The 24,274-nt window shown below is 37.6% G+C and overlaps 1 protein-coding gene across 5 annotated transcripts in view; it reads left to right on the top strand.

Moving 5' to 3' along the window:
- LOC120543378 (post-GPI attachment to proteins factor 6-like) overlaps nucleotides 1–21,543 on the top strand; it is a 30,813-nt gene extending 9,270 nt beyond the window's left edge. Inside the window, exons 6-15 of one of the 5 annotated variants that reach the window (XM_039776422.1) lie at nucleotides 601–866; nucleotides 2,782–3,104; nucleotides 4,207–4,297; nucleotides 4,509–4,632; nucleotides 4,894–5,030; nucleotides 5,516–5,691; nucleotides 9,710–9,856; nucleotides 12,115–12,231; nucleotides 17,393–17,654; nucleotides 20,409–21,543. In XM_039776422.1, coding sequence (XP_039632356.1) covers nucleotides 601–866; nucleotides 2,782–3,104; nucleotides 4,207–4,297; nucleotides 4,509–4,632; nucleotides 4,894–5,030; nucleotides 5,516–5,691; nucleotides 9,710–9,856; nucleotides 12,115–12,231; nucleotides 17,393–17,654; nucleotides 20,409–20,455 — 1,690 coding nt within the window. In that variant the 3' untranslated portion in view covers nucleotides 20,456–21,543. Of the gene's footprint in view, nucleotides 1–600; nucleotides 867–2,781; nucleotides 3,105–4,206; nucleotides 4,298–4,508; nucleotides 4,633–4,893; nucleotides 5,031–5,515; nucleotides 5,692–9,709; nucleotides 9,857–10,884; nucleotides 10,920–12,114; nucleotides 12,232–17,392; nucleotides 17,655–20,408 lie in introns of those variants that run through there. The other 4 variants (XM_039776425.1, XM_039776423.1, XM_039776424.1 and 1 more) reach the window with 4 other exon arrangements.
- Nucleotides 21,544–24,274: the final 2,731 nt, after the last annotated feature.

Genomic DNA, 24,274 nt, shown 5'->3' with positions numbered 1-24,274 from the left:
AGTGTTTACAGTTCACTATATAAAAATAACAAAAGAAAACTGTTAGCGGGGGATGCTGCTACTTCGTGTTACTATTGTGTCTAATTCTTTTTATTGGTCAATGGTTTTCCCATTTGCAATTTCACAATTTTGTGTTCCATTACTCTGTAAGAAGGGCTAACAGTCAAATCATCTATTAATTACTTTATTAGAAATAATATTATGTAAGAAAGATTTACAAAAAAACTATGTTGAAAATACATCCAGCACCATTTCACCTGCTGTGCATTGTTCACTGAACTGCAATATTGTACTTAGCTTTTTTAAATAATGAAGTTTTGCTTATTCTACATCCCTGAGTGGAGCTGGGGGGACTCCATACTGCAGTAAGAGCAAATTTCAAACTTACTTAGAGAAAGCGCTAGATCATCATATAGCACATACAGATATGCCCACACACTTTTAAGAAATGTAAGCTAAACTATTGGTATGTCTTTTGGATTGTTTGAGGAAAGGTGAACCACTATACAATTCCACTTCCCACATTCATGCATATTTCCATTATTATATGTACATTTTGTAAAGTATTAAAATGTATGTTATTGCATTCTCTTCTTTTAGATTGTTCATTCCTGAAAATACAAAAGATGTGACCTTCCAGGTCATAAACTGCGCGTCAGAAGCCTGGACTACTAAAGACTGCCCCATATTACTTACTGTAGGATCAACAACTCATCGTCCAGATTCTGTGACGAAGCAAAACTGTTTAGGAAGCTCCTTTTGTGTGGTGAGACTCCACCATCCACCCTGGAATAAATGGGTGCCAATTTCACTGAATGGCCTGATTGCTTATATGGTCTCTCTTCATATTCTAGCCACTCACACAGGTAGGGCTGTATATATTTTTTCTGTGTCACTTATGCAACAAACTATTTGTGGGAGTGTGTTTTTATGTAGGGTCCATTCAAAAAGGGCTTGCACAGATAAAGTAGCTCTTCAGTGAGTGTTTAAATGCGTTTAACATGGTGGGAGTTGTTATTTACATGTAGTGGAAGTCTCTGTGCATGAGTTCATCGTCCTAATTTTAACTTTAATATATACATGTAATTACTGCTTCTGAATCATCGATACCAGTAAAATATTGTAAAAATTAAAAAAGAATCCGTTCTAGTTGCTTTGTGCGCAATAGTTACAGCCATCTAGCTCTCACTTGTATTAGTTTGCTTATAAATCTGAGTTTTACTGCAACACCACTGTGTTACCCATAAGCTTAAATAATAGTAAATTGAGCGATATTACCATAAATTTAAATCTATTGGCATAGTAAATCTGTTGAGTAATTTTCATGTAACAAAAACACCTTAGATTTGAGAGGTACTGAGGCATGCTTCCTGATTTTAATGCATATTCAGTTGTAAACATATAGGGAGAAAAGAGAGAAGAGCAATGAAACTGCAGGGATAAAAATAGAGACAACATTTGGCTTCAATGACGGAAGCACAGTTTGATAGATTCAAAGCTTGGAAAGAATATCTTCATGTGAAACAGCCAGAATAATGGAAACACATATTAGTGACACAAAGCCATTGAATATTCTTTTCATGCCAGACAGACTGGAACTGTTTGTGTAACAGTGCAAAAACAAAAGTCTTGCTTTCTTCCCCCTTCTCTTGCGTTCCATGGGTCCTTTGCTATCCTAAATAAACAGAGCAAGCCACGTAAACAGAAGTGCTTTCTTTTATTTGAAAAAGTTTGCTGAAGCTTTTTTTTTTTTCTTTGTTCTCGGCTCATCCATGTACAAACTGCAAAATGATCTTGGCTATCCCTTTATATAACCATCTGGCATCATATCATCACAAGGGAGCCATCTTTCATTCTTCTCTTTGGCCTTACTGGGATGACTGGCTGGACTTGTCTCCTTGCATATCTGGTATCCTCCCAAGCCTGTCCTATCTGATGTATTTCTGGTTACCTACTGAAAAGAGAGCTGAACATGTGCTGTTCTCAGTTCTCTCTCTAGTTGCAATCCCTTGTACTTCCTGCTAGGGACAATTGAGGAGGACAAGCAAACTTTGAAATGGGGTATAATTAATATGCATATGTGTGTATAAGTATTTTATTTTTTTCAACTGCTCCCTTTAGGGGTTGCCACTGCAGATCATCCTGTTCCATATCGTCCTGTGAACCCCCTCCTCCCCCTCACCCCCATTCACCTGCATGTCCTCTTCACCACATTCATAAACCTGTTAGGCCTTCCTCTGTTCCTCTTCCCTGGCAGCTCTATCTTTAACATCCTTCTCCCAATATACCCAGCATCTCTCCTCTGCACATGTCCAAACCAACACAATCTTGCCTCTCTGACTTTGTCTCCTAACCGTCCAACCTCAGCTGACCCTCTAATGTCCTCATTTCTAATCCTGTCCATCATCATCACACCCAATTCAAATCTTAACATCTTTAACTCACCTCCAGCTTTGTCTAATGTTGGTGCCATCGTCTCCAACCCATGAAACATAGCTGGTATAAGTAATTCACATATTTTCTCTGATATTTCTCTGATATTTTCCAATTTTTGTGGTGTTTTTTACTAACTTTTACAATTCTTGTGTGTTATTTACCTCATCTGTTTATGTCTTTTAACCTCATTTTAGTCCTTAGGCTAATTTCCTTACATCTCATTTTTTTATCTTCATTTCTTGGCTGTCTTACACTGATATATATATCATAATACACTTGCTATTTTTGCAGTTAGTCTCTTTGTATAAATGTAAATGACATGCACTGTAATTTTATTATTTTCAGCCTATACTCCAGAAAGCCAACGGGGCTTGCAGCCCATGATGTCTGCAGATAGAAACAACATGTTCTTGTGGGCCAAGTCTGTGGACTCCATCCTTTGTCCACATAGTCCCCTTGTCACACCCCAGCAAGCAGAAGTAAATCTTCCAAGCTTCTTCAGTGAGCCTGTTAGCAGAAAAGACATCACACTTCTTTCTGTGAGATATACACTGCTGAACGGGCCTTTGGTGAATGTCTTCCCACGCCTGCCATCTATGATTTCGTTCGATGTAAATGATACATTGGATGTTGGTGGCACTCTCATTATAGACTTGGAGCTGAGTAAGGTGGGAATTTCAAAAATTTCCATGTTCTATTTTGCAAATTTTACTTTTATCTTTTTTTTTGTCAAACTGCTCTTCAGTATGCCAGGTGCTTTGAGTATCAAAAAAGAATAAGAAAGTAACTGAGTGGCATTGTAGTAGAGTGGATTATGTATTACTGTGGTGTTAACAAACAAACCACATGGTTACATTGTATTCTACTCATTTTCATTGCTGCCACCACATATATATACAGTGTTGATTGTTGTTTTTTTTTATTTTTAATAAATTTTTAAAAATTCCTAAAATCCTGTTTTCACTTTGACATTTTGCGACCTTGAGTGTTGTTTGATGAGCGAAAAATGAATTTAAACGCTATTAGCATACGGCTCCATCATAATAAAATATGAAAAAGCAGAAGTGGTCTGAACATTTTCTGAAGGCTCTTCTATGCATAATCCATCCATCCTTCTTGTTTTTTGTTTTTCAGTACACTCCGGGAACCTGGGGTGTGCCTGATAGATGAAGGCAGGCAGGTACCTCTTAAGTTTACCTGGTAGAAGTGAGCATTAGAAAGGTACCCCTTAGGTTTACCTGGCAGACATAAGCAGACAGATACCCCTTAGGTTTACTTGGTTGAAGTGAGCATTAGAAAGGTTTACCTGGTAGACATAAGCAGGCAGGTACCCATTAGGTTTACCTAGTAGAAATAAGCATTAGGAAGGTACCCCACATCTGCTCAAGGGTGATTTCTAAACTCTACACTTAGAACACCTCAGACTAGTGCACACTAGTCCATTCAGTACTCATAAACCATTCCCAGTTCTTCATGAACTGTGGAAATTTATCCTTGAATGCATTTTAGTCCTGCTGATGGGTTTCTGCCTTTGAGCTCTTCATAGTATAACATGGTGAAAGCTGCTCAGAGAGGAATCATATCTTAACAGCATGACCAAACAACCTCAAATATCCTTCAATAACAGTATTTTCTGAATGTGTCAGTAGTTCTGTTTGCATTTAATTCTACGCTTTTCTTTCACATTTCAATAATTCACTAAGCGTCTTGTTAGGCTCTGACTTTGTTTTATTTGCTTAGTAACAAATGGCTGTTTTATATTTTCATCAGCCTTCATTTTTGAACAAGCATGCTTTGGTGTTTACCTGTTTCTGTGCTCTGTCTCCTGTACTGATCCTGGAAGAACAAAACTGCAGGACAGGTTTGTAGCTGGGTGGAGGTGGATTTTTAAGCTAGTGTGATACAGACATTTTAAACAGTCGTCTAGTATTCTACACTTGGAATAACACTTAAATAATTACTGTAAGAGATATTCAAGTAACTAAGAGTTACTCAAGCCTTCCAGATGATAAGAAAATACTTTTAAAATGTAGTCATGATGATCATGTCCTCTTCACATTTTTGTTCCTAAGCGTTTTTCAGTGGACACTCCGTCCAAATGACCTCGATTGCACCTGTGGGAAAGATTCAAGTACAATACCCTGAACCTGGAAGATGGTACCTCACCATGCAAATCTTGTGTCCTAGCAACATATGGTAGGCTGGCAAAGTTTATATAAAGCTTCCAGAAGATGCTTGGCATAAATTTGAAAAATTCCCATGTGTCTAGAGAAGCTGCCCACATTGAATTTACATTTTTTTTAGAAATGTTTAGTTAAATACTTTTACATGTTGATATATTTTTAGGTTCTTTACAGCTACTTTTTTGAAAGATCTGAATTTAAAAAAATCTCCACCATTTAGCCCTTAACATTTCTCATTAATCTTTTTTATCTCCTTAATGTTTCTCCATGTCAGCGATTGCGACGATACAGTTGCCAAGGTGAATGTCTCAGCCCGCATTGCCTGCTGCTCTGACAAATGTGCGGCCAGTGGAAAATATGGCATTCGGGAGGAGAAAGGCTATTATTATGGAGCTTGTCTGTGGGAGAATGGTGAGTTAGTCTCTGTCTACCATTTACAAAGCATCACTTCCCTATGTGACCATCTTTTCACAATATTCCATTTTGCCCCTTTGTTTAAAGTATCGTTTATGCTTTGCATTGTGTCAAATGATCACACAGTTGAGAGTTCCTCGGGAGGTTTGTCACCCATTTTATTACCTAGATATTACTAACAACTGCCATCAGTCCTGTGCGTTTCCAAATCTTTGGATACAGATGCTGAAAACTACAAATTGGCCTTGTCAAGGTGATTATGCATGAACCTAACTTCTCCAAGGCTGGTTCCTACATTATGCTCAGTACTTGGGTAGGCTCTGGCCTCAAGACCCTTCACACTATTCTGCTTCAGGACCTTTAAACTGCAAGTGCAGGCAGTTGTTGACATTACTAATGGTGGCATCTCCATGCCTTTGGAGTGCCCCATTTCTTTATCTGAAATAGTCATTTTTACTTATTGTCTGTTTTTATAAATTAAGTTACAGCTCCATGGTTGTGTCTTGACACAAGCAATTCAACCTATTTACATGACTTGAAAGCAGTCCTTTTGCTAACCATAAGCAATGGAATCTTCATCCCTGCTATTATACTGGCAGCACGGAGAGGTCACTTCACAGAGTCCATCATCTATGTCTTCACCATGGTCTTCTCCGCAGTATGTTAATTTTAAATACCATATATTGCACTTTAGAATTCTGATTTGTGATGTTCACTCATCAAATTATAATAAGTAAGAAAATGTTTCAAGTGTGTTTGGAGAGTTGCTTAGCTTGGTTTGAAAATTGGTGCATTTATTTTTATCCAGTTCATCAAAGAATTTGTTATCACAGTTTTATTATATATTTTTGTAACAGTGAGTCATTTAACAATAATAATACAATACTATACTTCTACTACATATTTCGTTGCTAACAACTCTAACTGTACCACTTAAGTTAATAATACTTTTTTTCTAATAGTTTTTTGTAGTTGGTCGTATTTTTTTTAGTGATGACCCTCTTCAGTTATAGTTGTGCAATAACACTATATAAACTCGAGCGTCAATCGTCAGATCATGCATATCATCTGTTAGAATGTTTGTGTAACAACGCAGAGGAAACCTGTCAGCCTTTCACTCGAATGTATTTGTAGGTCAAGTGGAAAAGAAGATTGTGTGAAAACCATAAACCTATAAATTTAGTTCTTTGGCTCAGAGCTAATCAATTAATCTGCCTCTGCCTGTAATGTAGAAGTATATTGCTGTTAACATGTCCAATGAGAATACGGCTTATGTACAGTAAATCCCTTTGGGGTCATTTGCTCTATAAAATATATTTCTGTTATAAAAGAAAATCATGAGATGAGACTTTTGCCAAGAGATTTTTTCAAGTCCCGCCCTCCTCTCAACCATTTTCAGCCACACCCACGGTCCTCTCGCCTTTTATTCGTGTGAATGCTTTTGTTAGACACAGTTCCTGCGCTCTCAGCTTTTATAAATTTTTACGTTTTCCTCACTTTAAGTTCCCAATAAAAGAAGACTTATTATGTCCAAATCTTATTGAAGAATTTCATCCTGAAGGGTTATCAACAGAAGAAATGAGTAAATGGGCAATCCTAGCACCAAGAAACGATGAGGTCAAACGAATTAGCATGAAAATTGTTGATGAGTTACACAGCAGATTGATTAAATGCGTATCAATAGACTATACTGCTGAGCAATATTCTGACATGTAAAATTTTAACAGGTGACAAATAAAGTAATGTAGTATATCTTCCGCTGATAACATTAGACACCAAAGGAGATCTTGATATGCCATTTGTATTAAAATATTTACAGTTTCCTGTTAGAATAGGTTTTGCTATGACAATTAACAAATCACAGGGACAAACATTCGAAAAAGTCAGTTTATTTATCAGAGAGAAAGAAATGATATTCACTCTCGGGCAGTTACTGTATATGTTGCGTTGTCACACTCTAAGTCCAAACACGGAATCAAAATTCAATGTAATATTGATGAAAAGTTCATTCAAAAAATTGTTTTTATTGAAGTTTTACGGTAAAAGTGTAAGTTTAAAAAGTATTTGCGTGTTAATTTCAAAGCCAAACAGAACAAAAACGTATAACACAATGAATACCTCTAACGCAACATGAAACATAATTTTCTTTCAATTTATTATGTTTTTACTATTTTTTACTATGGTTAATTACACACTGTAATGTTACATATGCTTAATAGAACTATTTTATAATTCCCATGAAAATAATCTGTTTAAATTGTACATCCACTTCTCCGTACGTGAGTGGCAGATCCATGAAATGGCTGGCGCGTAGCGTGAGCGAAGTGAGCAGGGGGCAGAGTCCCCTAGTACTATCTAAAACAAAGATTGTTTGATTTTATTACACAACCTGGTGCCTGTTTTGCCCCTTTTTACTCTGATTTTGGCTTTCAGAATAAAAGAATTACAAAATGAATGCATGTTTAGTTATAAAACTTTTGGATAAAGTGGGGAAAAAACTAAATGCAATTAAAGTGCAATAACATGAACAGTAAATCCCACAAAACAATGTGTCATATTGGGTAGCAATAAATAAATTCTGAATAGACATAATAACTTGGACTGTAAATCACACCAACAATGAAGAAGCTCTAGTAGTATAAAATGGGGATACTTTACCAGACTACATGATCAGCATTGGCCCTTAAGTCAACCACTGGCTAATCATCCTATCTTTAGTGGTTTAATTTTTAGCTGCTAACATCTTATTCCTTTTGCTTCTGAAATAGGGCTGTTACATGTGCAGATAGATTTATTTTAATTGTAAGAATGTAAATTAAGGGATATTATACTCACACTTTATTAATCATACTAATAAGATAGTGTGTTTCAGTAGTGTGTAAAGGCCTTGTCACTAACTTGCAAAAATAATAATAATAATAATAAAACATAAGGCATCCATGGACTAAGTGGCATATAATGTCCTGAATGGCTAAAAAGAATAAATCTTTTGTAGTCTTTAAGCTGGTTATGGACCTACTCTAGCTCGTCTCACTTCTTAAATCGATAAAATAGATTTATCACAATTTTAATTAAATAGTGCTTCAGGTACTTGAGGACACTGCAGGAAATTAAGGGTAAGTGCATGTTAACACTAAAGCCAGGAAGCGTGTCTCCACATCAGAGGATTTAAAATGTAAAAAAAAAAAATACATGGATTAAATTTGGGGATAACTTGGCTACTGGTGCACCAAATGAGCTTGATGGACTCCATGGTTACCTCTGTTTGTTCTTATGTCTTTCTCTGTTTTGATTATGATTGCTAACAGTTCAACTCTAACCCTTAACTTCCCATCTTTAATGATTCTGAAACTCCAAACTAATGCCTTAATTTTGACCATAAAAGGATTGCTTGAAAGGATTCAGGAGAGGCACAAGAGGTTTTTCTCATTCAGACACTCTGGATCTGATTGCTGCAGTGTGCCAAAGAATTAAATAAGTACAGTAATAATTCTGATTTGTATGTATTGTCTAAAATTAGAGAGAACACACCCAGGTTCTGTGAGGCTGTAATATACTGTAATTATGTTGCCAGGAATGCATACATGCAGATAAAAAAAAAAAGAAAATTTAGACGTGAACGTCAGTAGGCTTTTGGTCCCCAGGAACCAAGTTACCTGAACTATTCTATAACATTCCAATAATTATTTACCACTCTGATGCAGATCTTTCTGATCATCCATCCATCCATCCATCCATTGTCTATCCCACTGAATCCGAATACAGGGTCACGGGGGTCTGCTGGAGCCAATCCCAGCCAACACATGGCACAAGGCAGGAACCAATCCTGGGCAGGGCGCCAACCCACCACAGTCTTTCTGATCATAAAATAGGTCATTACAATAGCAATTGACAAGAATAATTTAGAATTAATTGCAACAACAACATTTATTTATATAGCACATTTTCATACCAATAATGTAGCTCAAAGTGCATTACATGATGCAGAATTACGGTATTTGAGGGTTCTTCTGGAGTGCCTCTTTCTCTTGCACGATTGGTCTCAAAAACTAATCATTAGCACATCGTCCTCTCGTAACAGGCTTAATTTTTGAGTTTGGTATTTTTCCATCCTGCTGTTTTAGCTGAAAACTGTCCTCAAGAAACTGTGACACACAGACAGACACACGCCCATCATCGAGATATTTATTTTGTTTCGGTATCAGAGTGCCCTAAAATGGCGAGATCCGTCAAAAACTGAAGTTCGAAATTTTTGACAGATCTAAAGCTTTCACTCCTCTTTCACAGATGATAGTGCAAATCAAAAAAAGATCCTGTATACAAGAAAATGCATGATTGGCAAAAACATTTAGAATCCAGTTTAGGAGTACCTTTCACTTTGTTTATGCTCTGGTTTTGCCATTTTATCCAAATCATTTGGAAGCAAAATGAACAATGTTACACATTATTTTATGATGGAATGCATTTTATGACCTAAAAATTAGAATCGATTGTTGCAGAAATTGAAAATGAGGATGCAGTCATTTTTGAAACGGAGTTTGTCACCTGCATTATGTAATTACTGTATTCTCTTTAAGAGCTGCTAGGTAGTGCAGTCTTTAAAATATTAATTGCACTAAACTAAACTGCTTTTGTTCATTATTATTTTTGTATTTATTGTTTTTTTTTTGATGTAGCTGTATCACGCATGTGATATGGATAGAATGGTCAGAATGTGTGTGACTGACCGCAGAGTGCTACAGTATGGTGATTTCTTGGCCTCCACTATCTCCATCTGGTCAACACTTATCTGCATGGCCAGACTGAAGTATCAGCTCAGATGTGTGAGTTTTCAAAACAATATGTCACTGAGAAGCATTCAATAGAACAGTATACTGTACTTGGTATATCTTAGCTGAAGGTTTAGTAAATAATTAATGCTCTGAGTTGTAATCTTGGGCAGTTATAAAATCGGGCAGCTCAACATCAGATTAATCTAATAGGATTTTATCATCTTTATTATAACCACAGGCTACTGCAAGTCAGAATGAAAACTCCTATTAATATTTTACCATCAGAATAAGAGGGTTAATATTTAGCAAATGCAGTGGCGCCATTTACTATTCCTTTCAACTGACATTTTAGCTGAAATGTCCAGATCCCAGATGATGAACTGTCTTAATGTGTCACTGGCTGGGGGCCTCAGGAGCAAGGGGCCCACAATGTTTCTGATGCCTATGTATGTTTCTATTTTGCTATCAAAACAGGGGCAACAGCATACTACTTTGCCCGGGGGCCTATGATGCTGTTAAGATTGCCCTGACCAGATCTTTACAATTAAACATTTCTCCTTCATTTCATAAATTATAAGATGAAATGTAGACAGTTTATTTAAAAGAATTTAAAAAAAGAAAAAAAAAGCATTTGGTTATTATTATTTTTGTACATTTTTCAATGCAATGCAATTTACTTTAATTTAGTAATTTATTCACTTAATGATTTATTCTTGTACAGTGTTGAAGCTAATTCTGGCATCTCTAACTTAAGGCAACAATCAGTTCTGGAGGAAGCACTACAGGGTGGGCCATTTATATGGATACACCTTAATAAAATGGGAATTGTTGGTGATATTAACTTCCTGTTTGTGGCACATTAGTATATGTGAGGGGGGAAACTTTTCAAGATGGGTGGTGACCGTGGTGGCAATTTTGAAGTTGGCCATTTTGGATCCAACTTTTGTTTTTTCAATAGGAAGAGGGTCATGTGACACATCAAACTTATTGGGAATTTCACAAGAAAAACAATGGTGTGCTTGGTTTTAACGTAACTTTATTCTTTCATGAGTTATTTACAAGTTTCTCTTTGTTTACAGCCATTGACATGTCGCAGAGGTTAACACGTGAGGAGCGGATAGAAATTGTGTTGATGTCTGGTGAACGCAGTAACCGGGTCATTGTAGCAGATTTCAATGCAAGACACCCTACGAGACCACCCATCTCCCATGCTACAGTTAGCAAACTGCTTGCTAAGTTTCGTGAAACTGTTTCAGTGTTGGATTTGCCAAAATGTGGACGCATGAAAACTGTCACTAATGAAGAAACATCAGTGGCTGTCCTAGCTTCATTCAGCAAGAGCCCACAGCGTAGCACTCGCCGCATGTCACTGAAGAGTGGCATTAGTCGAACATTCCTTCAGCGGATATTAGCTACTCACAAATGCCACCCTTACAAACTCCAGCTACTGCAGCATCTCAACAAGGATGACCCAGATCGGTGCACTGAATTTGCAGAATGGGCAAAACAAAAATTGGAACAGGACCCTCAGTTTACGCAGAAGATTTTGTTCAGTGATGAGGCAAACTTTTATGTGAATGGTGAAGTTAACCTCTGCGACATGTCAATGGGTGTAAACAAAGAGAAACTTGTAAATAACTCATGAAAGAGTAAAGTTACGTTAAAACCAAGCACACCATTGTTTTTCTTGTGAAATTCCCAATAAGTTTGATGTGTCACATGACCCTCTTCCTATTGAAAAAACAAAAGTTGGATCCAAAATGGCCGACTTCAAAATGGCCACCATGGTCACCACCCATCTTGAAAAGTTTTCCCCCTCACATATACTAATGTGCCACAAACAGGAAGTTAATATCACCAACCATTCCCATGTTATTAAGGTGTATCCATATAAATGGCCCACCCTGTAGTTTATAGCAGGCCATGCTCACTCAGTTCCTCATACTGGGTCTATTGCCCATCAGCCTAACCCCTACATCTTTGGGAACTGGGAGGAAACTGGAGAGTCTGTCCAAAGTTGTAGACAACTGGGGTATCAAAGGTAAACTCGTGTAGACATTGGGATAATGTACAAACCTCAGATATAGTGCCCGGGCTCGGATCTGAATCGAGGACTTTGAAGCTGTACCGGAGCTTTGACAATCACAGTGCTACCTTCTTGCCCAGCATCTCAATGTGTATCCCTAATTTTCATGTGAATACTCTTTGGTGGTGAATTCAGTCTGTGTTCCATGTCATATGTTTTAAGATTTTTGTACTTTTTGACTAACTTAAAGCTAACAATTATTTTTTTTAATATATTTTTCAAGGCAATGTTAGTGATTGGCTGCATGTCTGTCAGTATTTCATTACAATATAATTTGCTTGGTCGTTGGAATATCATCATCCCATGCATTTTTGCATTCGCAATTATGGTGGTCTCTTGGGTAGGTGACTTTTATTCTTTCCTCACTAAGTGTACTGTGTTTATTTTCTTTTAATGTCACTAAACTCAATTTTGAACAGTATTCTAACTGGTTGAGTTATAAAAAGAGACACAAGAAACAGTACTTTTTATCCATTGATTAAACAGAAACCCTCTTTAGACGGAGTGATTAAAACCGTCTGCACTGGTGAAGATTTTGAAAATGGCTACTGTATTTTGAATGCAGAAAAATGTGTTCTTTGTGGTTAAATTGGTTCTCCTTGTTACAGGTCATTGTAATGACAAAGAATTCTTTTGTATTCGTACTATACGATTCTTAAACCTGCATTCTTAACTGTAATTTAGCTTCATGAAGTGTCCCGACTCTTTCCTGGCAGCATCAAACACTGGGTACTAGTCCATTGCACACACCCACACTGGGCCAATTTAAACCTGTCATTTAAACTAACGTGCATATCTTGTGGGCATATCAAGTATAGCACGCCAGCTATCTGTGATATTGCACCCACAAGGCTGCAGTCATAACCACTGAGGTACTGTGCTGTCCCAAATTTGTATGAAATAGTTTGACAAGGTTTTAGAAAATGGTATATGCTTACAATAATGAAACTCATCTTTGTTGGAGGCGGTTTAGGGTCGGGGATAGATAGATTAAATAGATCAATGTAGTGGTTGATCTTCATTTTGTCTGAAGGGATAAATTTCGGCTTTTTACAAAAGCAGAAGGCAGTAAGGAAGCAAGTCACATTGATTATGACAAACAAATGCACACTGGAGAGATAGAAAAGAGCAGATAGCTGATAGTGGAGTCTTTTACTTTAGCAGAAAAAGATTAGATAATTTGAGATTAAATACTTTACACCCAAGGGGAAATTCAGTTGATTTAATTGTGCTCCAATTAAAATATTCCAAAAATGTCAGCACATTTTGAAGCATTTTATATGTAAAATAATATAAATGATAAAATGTTAATAACGGATTCAAAGTTAATGCTAAAGATGAAGAAAATATTTCATATATCCTTAATGAGTAAGCGATAACAAAAATAAAAATAGTTTTCTTGCTAAATGAAGTCAAAGTAATGTGCAATCTTACATCCTATTATTTGCATTTAATCCAACTCTGCAACTCGGTTTTGTAAGAATGAAATGATTTCCATTCATAATTATGAGATGATAAAATCCATTGTTAGGTGTACATGAAAAGGAGCGTGGGCATATCTGTGTGTGTTGAGTGCTGTGCTACTGATTGGTATTGTGTTTCGGGTTGTGTCTTGCCTTGCTCTTGATACTTCTGGGGTAGAATATGCTGAATAAGAACAAGCAAGTTAAGAGTGTATATGTGGACTTATGCAAAGCATTTGTATGTATTATAATGTTTATTGGTAGCGTTTGTATGGCATAAGAATGGGAGTCGTTGTAAATGTTCAAACACCAACTGTGGTGGTTGCAAGAAAACAAATTTTATTTTTACTATGAACTGTGACAAACAATTAACTCACTGATTCAAAAAACTGTGTTGTAAAGCCATGCTCTGTTTAAGCTTAGCATTAAGTCACTATTACTTTCTTGCCAAAATGTGAAAAAATTTATCTCCCCTACAGGTATAAAGTAGGCACAGTGTGCAACTCTCTTAAAACCATTAATGAAAAATCAGGTCTAATAATGTCCAGTAATTAAAAAAAATTAAAAATGATTTTCATGTGCTAATAAGAAGGTAATGATGATGAATTTTGAATGTTTTTAATTTAATGTAAAATTAAAGCAACGTTTACTGTTTGAATTTTAGATCTTGGATGTACAAATTCTTTTGAATGCTTCTTATGTCTGCTCACTTGAACATCTTTCAAAGTTTTATATGTGTGATTGTAGTCCCTGAGCTGTTGTACAGTCTGAGGAGCATGGGGATTTTACTGCACCAGCGTAGGGTCTGACAATGCTAAATGTAAAAACCCTTTCACGCCTTTCACATATACTCAGGGTGAACCTGCTCTCATCTGGGGTGAGGCTTTCCTAGAGTAACTGCTACTACCAGCCCAAAAGATTAACAACCCCTCTGCTACTTAACTGACCAGGTTTCTTTGTTAGGCCGAATCTGGACGATAGATTGTACAATCCTGATTTAGAATAACTGTTTGGACAAGGTGCACTTGGTATTTATTCTAGGAGGCTATAAAGGATTAAGTAATTCAGGGCTACAAATGAATTAATCAAAAGACAGTTCCTGATTTGAAATAAGCGGTTTTAAACAAAACCATCTTTTGGCATTGTACAACATATACAAATCATTATTTTATGTAATTGTGGAACTTAGAGGCTCATTTGTCCTGCTTGTTTAATGCCTTTTTAACCAAAACTAGACTACATGATGCACAGTGAGACCACGTCTGGAGTATTGTGTGAAGTTTTGGTGAGCACTCCATAAGAAAGGTATTTGAAGCCATGCAGAGGAAAGCTATCAGATGCATGGCGAGACTTGAGGACATGTCCTAATGTCACTGTTTCGTCTTGAGTGACCCTAATCCAGATTTTCAAAAAATCCTCAGACACTGATGAAGTTTTCCAATGTAACCATGAAGCACGTACTCGAGGATGCCCAGTGGAAATTTAAGGGGAAGTGCATTTAGGACTGAAGTCAGAAAGCACTTTCTTATTTAAAGGGTTGTGGGAATCTGGAACTGGCTGTCAAGTCATGCAACTGAAGCAGCAATCTTGACAACCTTTAAGAAGTATTTGGATGAGATATTGGGACAGCTTAGCTACTAGCTAAACAAACAAGCCTAATGGACTCAATGCCTTACATCGCCGTGTTTTAAAATGTCGTGTAACTTGTATTGAACAAGCATGGGCATGATGGAGACTGATAGTTTTGTCCTGAAGGGGAGAAAGTAATTGTCACCATCGCCTACAGCTATTATGTAACATTAATCTAAATTTTAGACATTACAGGAGTAAGCATTTTGGGAACTGCAAAAAGTATTCTGAATAATGTTCTGATAGCCAGATATTTTAAACTTAGTTTAGCTTGTTCATATTTTAGTGTGTAACCAACAGAGTTATTTCAATTCTCTAGTTTAGAAGCAAAATCAGTACACAGGAAGTTGTTTAACTAGGAGTTGAAAGAGGCCAGAGCAAACCTCAAATTAAGGGGCTGGTCATTACGAAAATTTTCAGGTATGCAACCCATAAGTGGCCAAGAAAATGTAAAAACATTTCCATGCAAAACTATAATTAGTTATAGTACAAATCTAGATGATTTATATGCAAAAAAAAGAAAAAAAATACTCTCTGAAAGTGGCCTTTGAGTGGTTCAGGAAAATCTTAAGTATTTATCCTATCCATTTTTTCTTTAGGTTTTGTGGACTTAACATGTTTATCTTGGTGCTTTCCATGAGTCCAGTAGGTTAAGATCACATCTAACTTGTAATCTTCTCTTGTTTATTTCTGAGTTTCCTAGCAGCCGGTGATGAAGCCCATGGGGCTCCATTGTATGTTTTGAATACCTTTTAGACAATGTACAGTCATTGGCAACGTATTGTTAACCTTTCCTGCGTCAGTCATTTTTTTGTTTCTTTATCAGTTCAGTTTTCCTATCAGCCTTAAGCATTGCCGTACAATTGTTCCATCACCAATGCATTTAAGTTAGCTGGGAAGGAATATCTTGTTCTATCACCCACAGAGTCATTGATCTTCTGCTTTATGGCCTGCAGATGACAGCAGTGTTGGCCCGCAGCTGCACTTCTGTCTTAATCCTTTGTCTGATTCTTTGAGCTTCCATAATTTGCCATTATCAGCAGAAATTGTTTTTGTTTCTGGGCATTCTTGCTTCACACATACAACATACAAAGACTGAGGTTGAAGCTGGAAAAAATGTAGGAAACCTTATATCAGCACATCTTTACAGCAAAATCGTATTTGATGCATCAACTCATGCTGATAATCTAATAGGCCAGTGCCATAGCTTGTCCCTATAAATTCCTGGATGACCGGTAACCAAGCCACAGACAGTATACTTCTTGTTTTATTTCCACTAGAAGTATTTTTTTTCTTAGCATGTTGCTAGATCCCTATATTGTTCTATTTTTTATTTAATAAGAATAGTAACCAACAAATTATCTATATATATAATTCACTAAGGGCGCGCAAGACAGTGAGCGCAAGGAAGACGGAGCCCTACCCGCCAACTCTAAGACCATGGGATACGCATGACAGAGCCACGCACGCCAACTGTAACCGTCCTCCCGAGTCCAGCGTCGCTCTCGAGGCACGCAACAACTCGCCAAATACAGCCTCAGTCGCCTTCGTCTGTGCAAAAATCCACATGCACCTCTGAGCCATGTTGACTTTTCACCGCACACAAGACAGAGAGCCATGATCGCCAACTTACAGAGCCCCGTCCGCCAACTCTAACTAAAGGCAAGCAAGACAGAGAGTGCATGCAAGACAGAGAGCCACGCCCGCCAACTCTAAGGGCACGCAAGACAGAGAGCCATGCCCGCCAACTCACAGAGCACCGCCCACTAACTCTTAAGACCATGGGATATGCACGCATTTAGTGTATAAATGGATATAAATAATTGCATGTAAACAATTCGCCAAAATCTGTTGTATGTAAAAGATACTGTTTAATACGTTATTGTTTTTTCATCAGAAAACCCGGTTTCCAAGTCTACCTGTATTAGTTTAAATGGCACTTTTACCACTCGCAATAGGGCGGACGTGCTGACTTATCGTGTCGACTGGGCAACACAGTGAATGCGGCACCTATCTATATATGTCTATATTTTCGGTAGCCTGATACAGGAAGTTACTCTCGACCATTGGCATTGGTTTCGCTCCTTGCTATTTTCGTTATACTGCGACGGTGGTTTCCTAAGCCTTTGTTATACTGAATTCCTTTCACACCGTTTTCCGATCCTATTCTTGCACCACCGTATGCTACGGCGGGCTTCGGCTAGTTATTTTTTATTTTCATACATAATGGCTTTGAAGCTTGTCTTTTGATCTGATACCCTAACCCACCCATTTTCAGAAGTCACCTTTGGCAGAATGAGGAAAACTAGCATACGCCTCAGATCACCTTTGAAAATGTAATTTGTAGAATGTTGCTCTTAAACTGTTTGGACTTTTTTTCTGTTAACACTGTTACTTGTTATCCCTCAGGTGAGACGTGGAGTTTTACGAAGGCAATGCTACCCAGTGACTTGGAAGCGCTGGGTCTTTTATCTGCTGCCTGGTACAGTAATGGCTACACTTGCCTTAGTGGTGTTTTTATTGTTGATAACCAGAGAGAACTATTTGTACACACACACCATCTGGCACATCCTGTGTGGCATCACTATACTTTTTTTGCTTCCACCCAGTCCAGCAGAAGAGGTGCAAGTCCAGCAGAAGAAGTATGGAGGAGAAATAACGCTTATCTTTTGTGAGTCCCATTGATTTTTCTGTACATATGAAATAAAGTAAATTAAAAAAAATTAAACTGCTGTTGCATTTTTGTTAGAAAGATTAAATGGTTCCATTGCTGTTGCTGCAACTCCAGAAGGTTTTCTTCTCCTTGCTATTGAACTGCAGATGTTTGTGGATGTTCCAATGTTTGTGCTGTTTTACTGAATGTAAATTTTGGAATATTTTAACATTCTGTTTGCTTTAGCAGTCTTAGTGGGATTATATTCTTTTCTGGTCTTGCAGTTCTTTTGGTGTTACTGTCCTGAATGGGCTGGTGTTGCCATTCCCACAAATTGCAAAACCTCTGCACTGCATTTCCAGAAGCTTTTTCTGTAACTAAGTAGAGTCCCATGGTCTTTAGGCTGCATCCACACTGCTGCATTTTCATGTAAAATCTTCTTTTTCAAATGAAACAATCCCCATCCACACTAGTGTTTTCATATCGTTCAAAAGTTAAAAGTGTCTGCGCCCACACTAAAACAACCAAAAACACATTTGACGGAGCTGTTCACCTACACAGGGCATGTGCACGTTGGCAGAAACGGGAAGAGGAGGTGTCCTCCATGCTAGATATTTATTTACAGCTTATGTATACACATGGAGAATAACAATAGCAAATACAAAAAACAAAAGCAGACTGTTTTGTTTGTACTGACCATGAGGTGTAATTGTTATTGAGAGTAATAACATATGAGGTTTATTTCCTGCCTTGCGCCCGGTGTTGGCTGGGTTTGGCTCCAGCAGACCCCCGTGACCCTGTAGTTAGGATATAGTGGGTTGGATAATGGATGGATAACACATGAGTGTAGGGCAGTTAAAGCATCTGAGGAAATCTAATGAGCAGGATCCAATCAGGGAAATGGCACATACTAAGAGTGAACCAATCAGGGCGCAATTTAAGTGTGCATTTTCAAAGCGGCCCGTTTTCACCCATTCACACTGCTGTACTGATTCGCCGTTTTCAGTGATATACGGCTCTTAAAAGTGTTTTCATTAGTCTTTATTTTTGGGGGTTAAAATTAGTGAGGAAATGTGGATAGAAGGCATAAACATAGAATTGTGTGAACGTAGGCTTAGGTGGCACTATTTTAAGTCTTCCCTGTACCTGGTAAACCACCTGCTGTTTTTGATGCACTCACAGATGGTGTCAAGTGCTGTTTGAAGTTTGACCATCCACCCTTGTTCTGCAGTCCTGTATTAATCAAGTCTTTTGATTGGTGCTTTAACCTTCGCATATGTTAATATCATTTTTGTCATATCATGTTAAATGGGAAGTCCCATAAGTGGCTTAGTGTTAGCTGAGCACTGAAATATTACTCTGGTACTGTGGAAGTATATATTATATATTAGATAGGTACATTTTTGACAATGGCATAATACATGGATTTGCATGCTGCACACAAAAGCCCCTTCATTCACCTTTCATTTTTGAGAAACATGGTACACGTTTTTTTTGACACATTCATACTTTGGCACTGTGTGTGTGTAAAAGACTGCTGCTTCTGTGCTCTGATATTTGCTTTCTAAGCACCAACTCCCTTTAAAGAGTGCACTGATCAAGGATTTCTTCTGTTTGTCCCTACACATTGCTAATGACTGGTGGGAACTGAAATCCCCTAGGCAGGCCTACAACTGGTACATTGCAATAACAGGCTCAGTTATTGACAATAATAAACAACAACTCTGAAGATATTGATCTTGTTAGGCTCCTGGGTACAGTTTCCCTTTTTTACGGGCCATAGGAAACTCCTATAAAACAAGAAATACAAACTGGGAACAAATTGCTGCTAATCTAATGCTACCTCTGGACACTTGTCAACATCACAATACTGTATTGGCAATCATCATCACATTCTTCATAATTACTGAGGTGATGCTTCACACAGGAAAGTACTAACAACTACTTGGGGCTCCGGTTTGTTATTTGTATATGAATGTCTGTTGAATTCTTCTGATTTAATGGATATGCTCCACTTCTTTGCTGGTAACATTCTTTTAATAGTCAGTCATTTTCCAATGTGCTATATCCTAACACAGGGCCAATCCCAGCCAGCATAGGGCGTAAGGCAGGAACAAATCCCAGGCAGGGCGCCAGCCCATCACAGGACACACACACACCAGGGATAATTTAGACCCGCCAATACACCTAATTTGCATTTCTTTGGATTGTGAAAACTCACACAGACACAGAGCGAATATGCAAACTCCATGCAGGGAGTATCAAAACCCAGGTCTCATTACAGGGCAGCGCTACCACTGTGCCACCAGGCTGCCCATAGTTATTTGTAGAAATATTGATTTCAGCCTTTTTGCAGTGACAGTCCCCCAGGACCCCCCTGTATTTTGCACCTTGATTCCAGTATCCTCGGAGTCAATGACCCACACCCTTGTGGCCTACAAGTCAACTAGTTTTGCTGCCTGTTCTCCAAGTTTTGAATATTTTCCTGTTTTTCACTACTGCATTCATAAGTTCAGGTAGTCTTAATATTCTGTATGGGCCACACTCTGTTAGTGTCAGGCTCCAGTGTACTTGTAGATACTAATATCCTGATTACCATCCTGTCCATTGCTGTAGATCCAGATTGGCACAGTGCCCTAGTAGAGGGTTCTGTTCTTATTGTTGAATGAAGACTTCCCTGGTTGCTCTCAGTATTTATTGAAACTCTTGAGTTTCCCTTTGCTATTAATATTACTACTAACACATACTACTGTTGTTGTCTTTGATCTACAGGTTCCAATCCTCCCTGTAGAAATTTGAAAGACTTTGTTCGAAAATGATTACAAGACATTTTCACTATCTTGATTGCTGTTGCCTGTATTAATGGTGTGGCCATGAAGGATCACATCGGTGCTGCTTTCAGACTTGAACAAATTGGAGGAAGAGCTGTGAACTCGGATGGTGCTCCAGCTTGGAATACAGTTTCTAGTTTCTCTCAAAATATGGCATAATTCTTCAGCCCAAGCAGTTTTTGTAAACTGCACTTGAAGTTTACTTTCAATACAGGTGTATCATTGAGCAGATGATAGACAGGACCATTGGAGGACATAAAAAGAGTATTTTTGGATGAGATATCAGGGCAGCTTAACTATAAGCTAAACAAATGAGCCTGATGAACTGACTAGTCTCATCTCATTTGTCAAATTTCATGAATTTCATGTTGAGCATGACTTGTGTAAACTGGATTTTATTTTGTCCCTTATAACACCATTTCATTACATGCATGGAATGTTACAGGACATAATTAGCCAAAAAACAACAATTGGCTTGAGTTTATTTTTTATTACTGCACTTTCACTCTCTGAAGCTAAGTTGCTGCCATCTAAGTTTGTTCAGATGGACTGATGAAGGCATGCTGCCATCACACTTTGTATACAGTACAGTTTCCATCAAGGTTGATTCATTTCAGTTCTAGCAATTGGGCCAAGTGCATTGACCTTTGCATTAAGGAGAGGAAGCATGAAAGGGAATTACATTTCTGCATTTGTCACCAATCATTTTTACCCACAGGCACAAGTGACGCCATTGACTATTTTGCTAATGTTAAACAGATTAAAGTTGAGACTCTGAACTGACTAAACATATTAACTAGCCATGCCACTGATTCCCATATATCCTAAGTATGTTTTATCTCCATCAAATCTGCTTCTAAGCCAGGGATTACAGATTTTCAAGGACTTTCTTTGGCTGCTAAAGTGGATTGCACTTCTGGCAGCTGTGACGTCTTTGGGCCGCCAGCCATATTTTTGAATGTTTTTTTTTTCTTCTAATCAAGCTATTGACAAAAGAGGACCTTATGAATGATGTAACTTCCAGATTAATGTGTGGAAGCTCATGTATTTTCTAATAAATTCACATTTAATAGTCACTGTGGCACCTGGTAAAAATGATTAAAAGTACGTCACCTGAACTACTTCTGGAACCAGATTCTCCAATTCAAAGTGCCTTAATGGCACTCTGGAAATGTTTTCTTCATTGTGAGTACCACAAAGAATTTAAAGGAAGACAAAAGAAAACTCTTTGAAAGATACTTTGCCTCTGAAGGTACTGAATGTCAAGAGTAAATGGTATCAATGTGACAATAACATTTCTAAAAAAGATATGTCTATAAATGTGTATATAGATTTGTTTTTGTGAATTATTGCCCTAAAATAGACTAGCATAATATTTTGGAGGTGGGCTGCTATCTTGCATATATCTTGGACTCCTGCAAATGTACTTAAAGAACATATATGCATATCAAAAGTAAGAAAATGATGACATTTAAATACAGTAATCTAAGAATGATTGCTATAATCACTATCATAAAATTCTTGAACCTGCTATGTCAAATTATGGATTGCAGCAGCACTGCGTACAATGCAGTGAACTTGGAAACTCTTGTTAACCTGACCTACTTGTCTTGTGGGACAACAAAGGGAGGCCATGCAAGCATGATACAGATTACAACCAGGCATAGGATTGGAACCCAGGATTCTGGACTCATGAGTTAGCAGCATTAACTACTGTGTCATCAGGCTACCACTATAGATTGATAAATAGATAGATGAAAGGCACTATATAATAAGATAGATAGATGAAAGGTCCTATATGATAGATCATATATGAGAGATCGAAATAGATAGATGAAAGGCACTATATAATAAGATAGATAGATGAAAGGTCCTATATGATAGATCATATATGAGAGATCAAACATAGATAGATGAAAGGCACTATTTAATCATATAGATGAAAGGCACTTTATGATAGATTGATAGATAGATCGAACAAACTTTATTTCTGGCCAGGTGTCGGTCTTGTAATATGGCAGTTTTCCTTAAATAGTTTATTGCATCCTTTCCCAGGAAGCTGTTTTGTGTAATGTGGAGGAACTTGTCTGGTTTTCTGACTGTTGATCTTAAGTGTAAAGTAACACAAATGCATTAGGCCAGGTCTGTAAAATCTAGGCTGTAGATTTACACTTAAAAGTGTTCTGTTTTTATAATGTGGATCCTCATTTTTGAAATATTGAACCATATTCATGCATATGTATACTCCAAAACGACTTGCAAGGGTGCACGCTATACCAGGGATCTCAAACTCCAGTCCTGGAGGGCTGCAGTTGCTGCAGGTTTTCATTCTAAATCTTTTCTTAATTACTAACCTGTTTTTGCTGCTAATTAATTTCTTTTCAATTAATTTTAATTGACTTGTTTTTTATAGAATTGTTCCCCTGAATGTCTTCATCGTTTGGGTCTTGTTCAAAAAGCGGATGCCAAAAGGGGACACAACTTGCTTTTAAGATTAGGCACCCTGGTGTAACTGGCCTTTCCCCCACGAACCTTAAGTTTGGGGTTTGTAGTAGGGGTAGGCCAGTCCATACAAGAAGGAGATGGCATCCGCTTTTTAAACAAGACCCCATCGTTCCCCTGAATTACTTAATTTCTTTCCTTAAACAGAAATGAAATGTGAAGACCAACTAAATCAGGGCCTCAAACTCCAACCAATTTCTCTCCAACCAGTTATTTAATTAGGCACCGAGTCTTGTTGTTAATCAAACCTGTTCTTTAAATTGATGGCTTGTGGCTGCTCTCGTTGTGCAATACCAGACATTTTCAAAAATCGTTGATTTGTCCTTTACTTTTCTAAGAGCGCTGGTCAAATGGTTTGGGAACCTGAGCAGATCAACATTCCTGAGACCTCCACCTTTTTTTTTATTTTCAGATGTTTTATGATGGTCACAGTTTGCTGATCATGTTTTGGCTCATTTTGTATCTCATTATTGTTTGGCTGCTAATTAAGGAAAAAGAAACAATCATTGGGTCGAAGTCTTTAAGAGCAAGTCAATTAAAATTACCGTATATACTCACGTATAAATCGAGTCTTGAAACCCGAAAAATCGATCATAAAATCAGAGTTTGACTTATACGCCTGTTCAAACATGCCACACACACACACACACACACACATATATATATATATATATATATTTTACATCTTCTTGCCTCCTCCAATCTCTCCTCAGGTTCTCAGACGCATTGAATTTTGTTGCAGCAGCGCAGTTACCAATTTCAATTAGCACTTCAACGACTTTTAATTTTAAACCAGCTTCATATATTCTTCTGATCAAATGCTCCATTGTAGATAAGGGACGCTCTTACGATAAAGGTGTATGAGGGTGTGAGATACAAAATGCCCAAATCAGTGCAAACGTCGCTGCCGAATACCTTGGGTATTACCATTTGGTCATGTAGGAACAATACAAAAAAAAAAGGCAGTGTGCTCGGTGGTTACACTCTCAGGTGGGCGATAGCATATCATAATCTCTGGGGCCAATAGCGTGAGTTTTCCACATTTGACTTATACGACCGACATTATAAAATACCAGAAATTATACAGTAAAATCAAGCCCTGACTTATCCATGGGGAGAACTTATCTGCGAGTATACTGTATACAGTAATTCAAAAGATGTTGATTAGCAGCAAAAACAGGTCACTTAATTAAGAAAAGGGTTGGAATGAAAACTGGCAGCCACTGTGGCTCTCCAGGACTGGAGTTTGAGATCCCTGCACTATACAGAAACAACCTGTAAAATAAAGGGTAGTTGTGTTTGTAG

The sequence above is a fragment of the Polypterus senegalus genome, chromosome 13 (assembly GCF_016835505.1).
Source record: "Polypterus senegalus isolate Bchr_013 chromosome 13, ASM1683550v1, whole genome shotgun sequence".
NCBI classification, from domain to species: domain Eukaryota; kingdom Metazoa; phylum Chordata; class Cladistia; order Polypteriformes; family Polypteridae; genus Polypterus; species Polypterus senegalus.
Note: the sequence above shows the minus strand (reverse complement) of the source record. Positions and strands in the feature narration are given on the sequence as shown.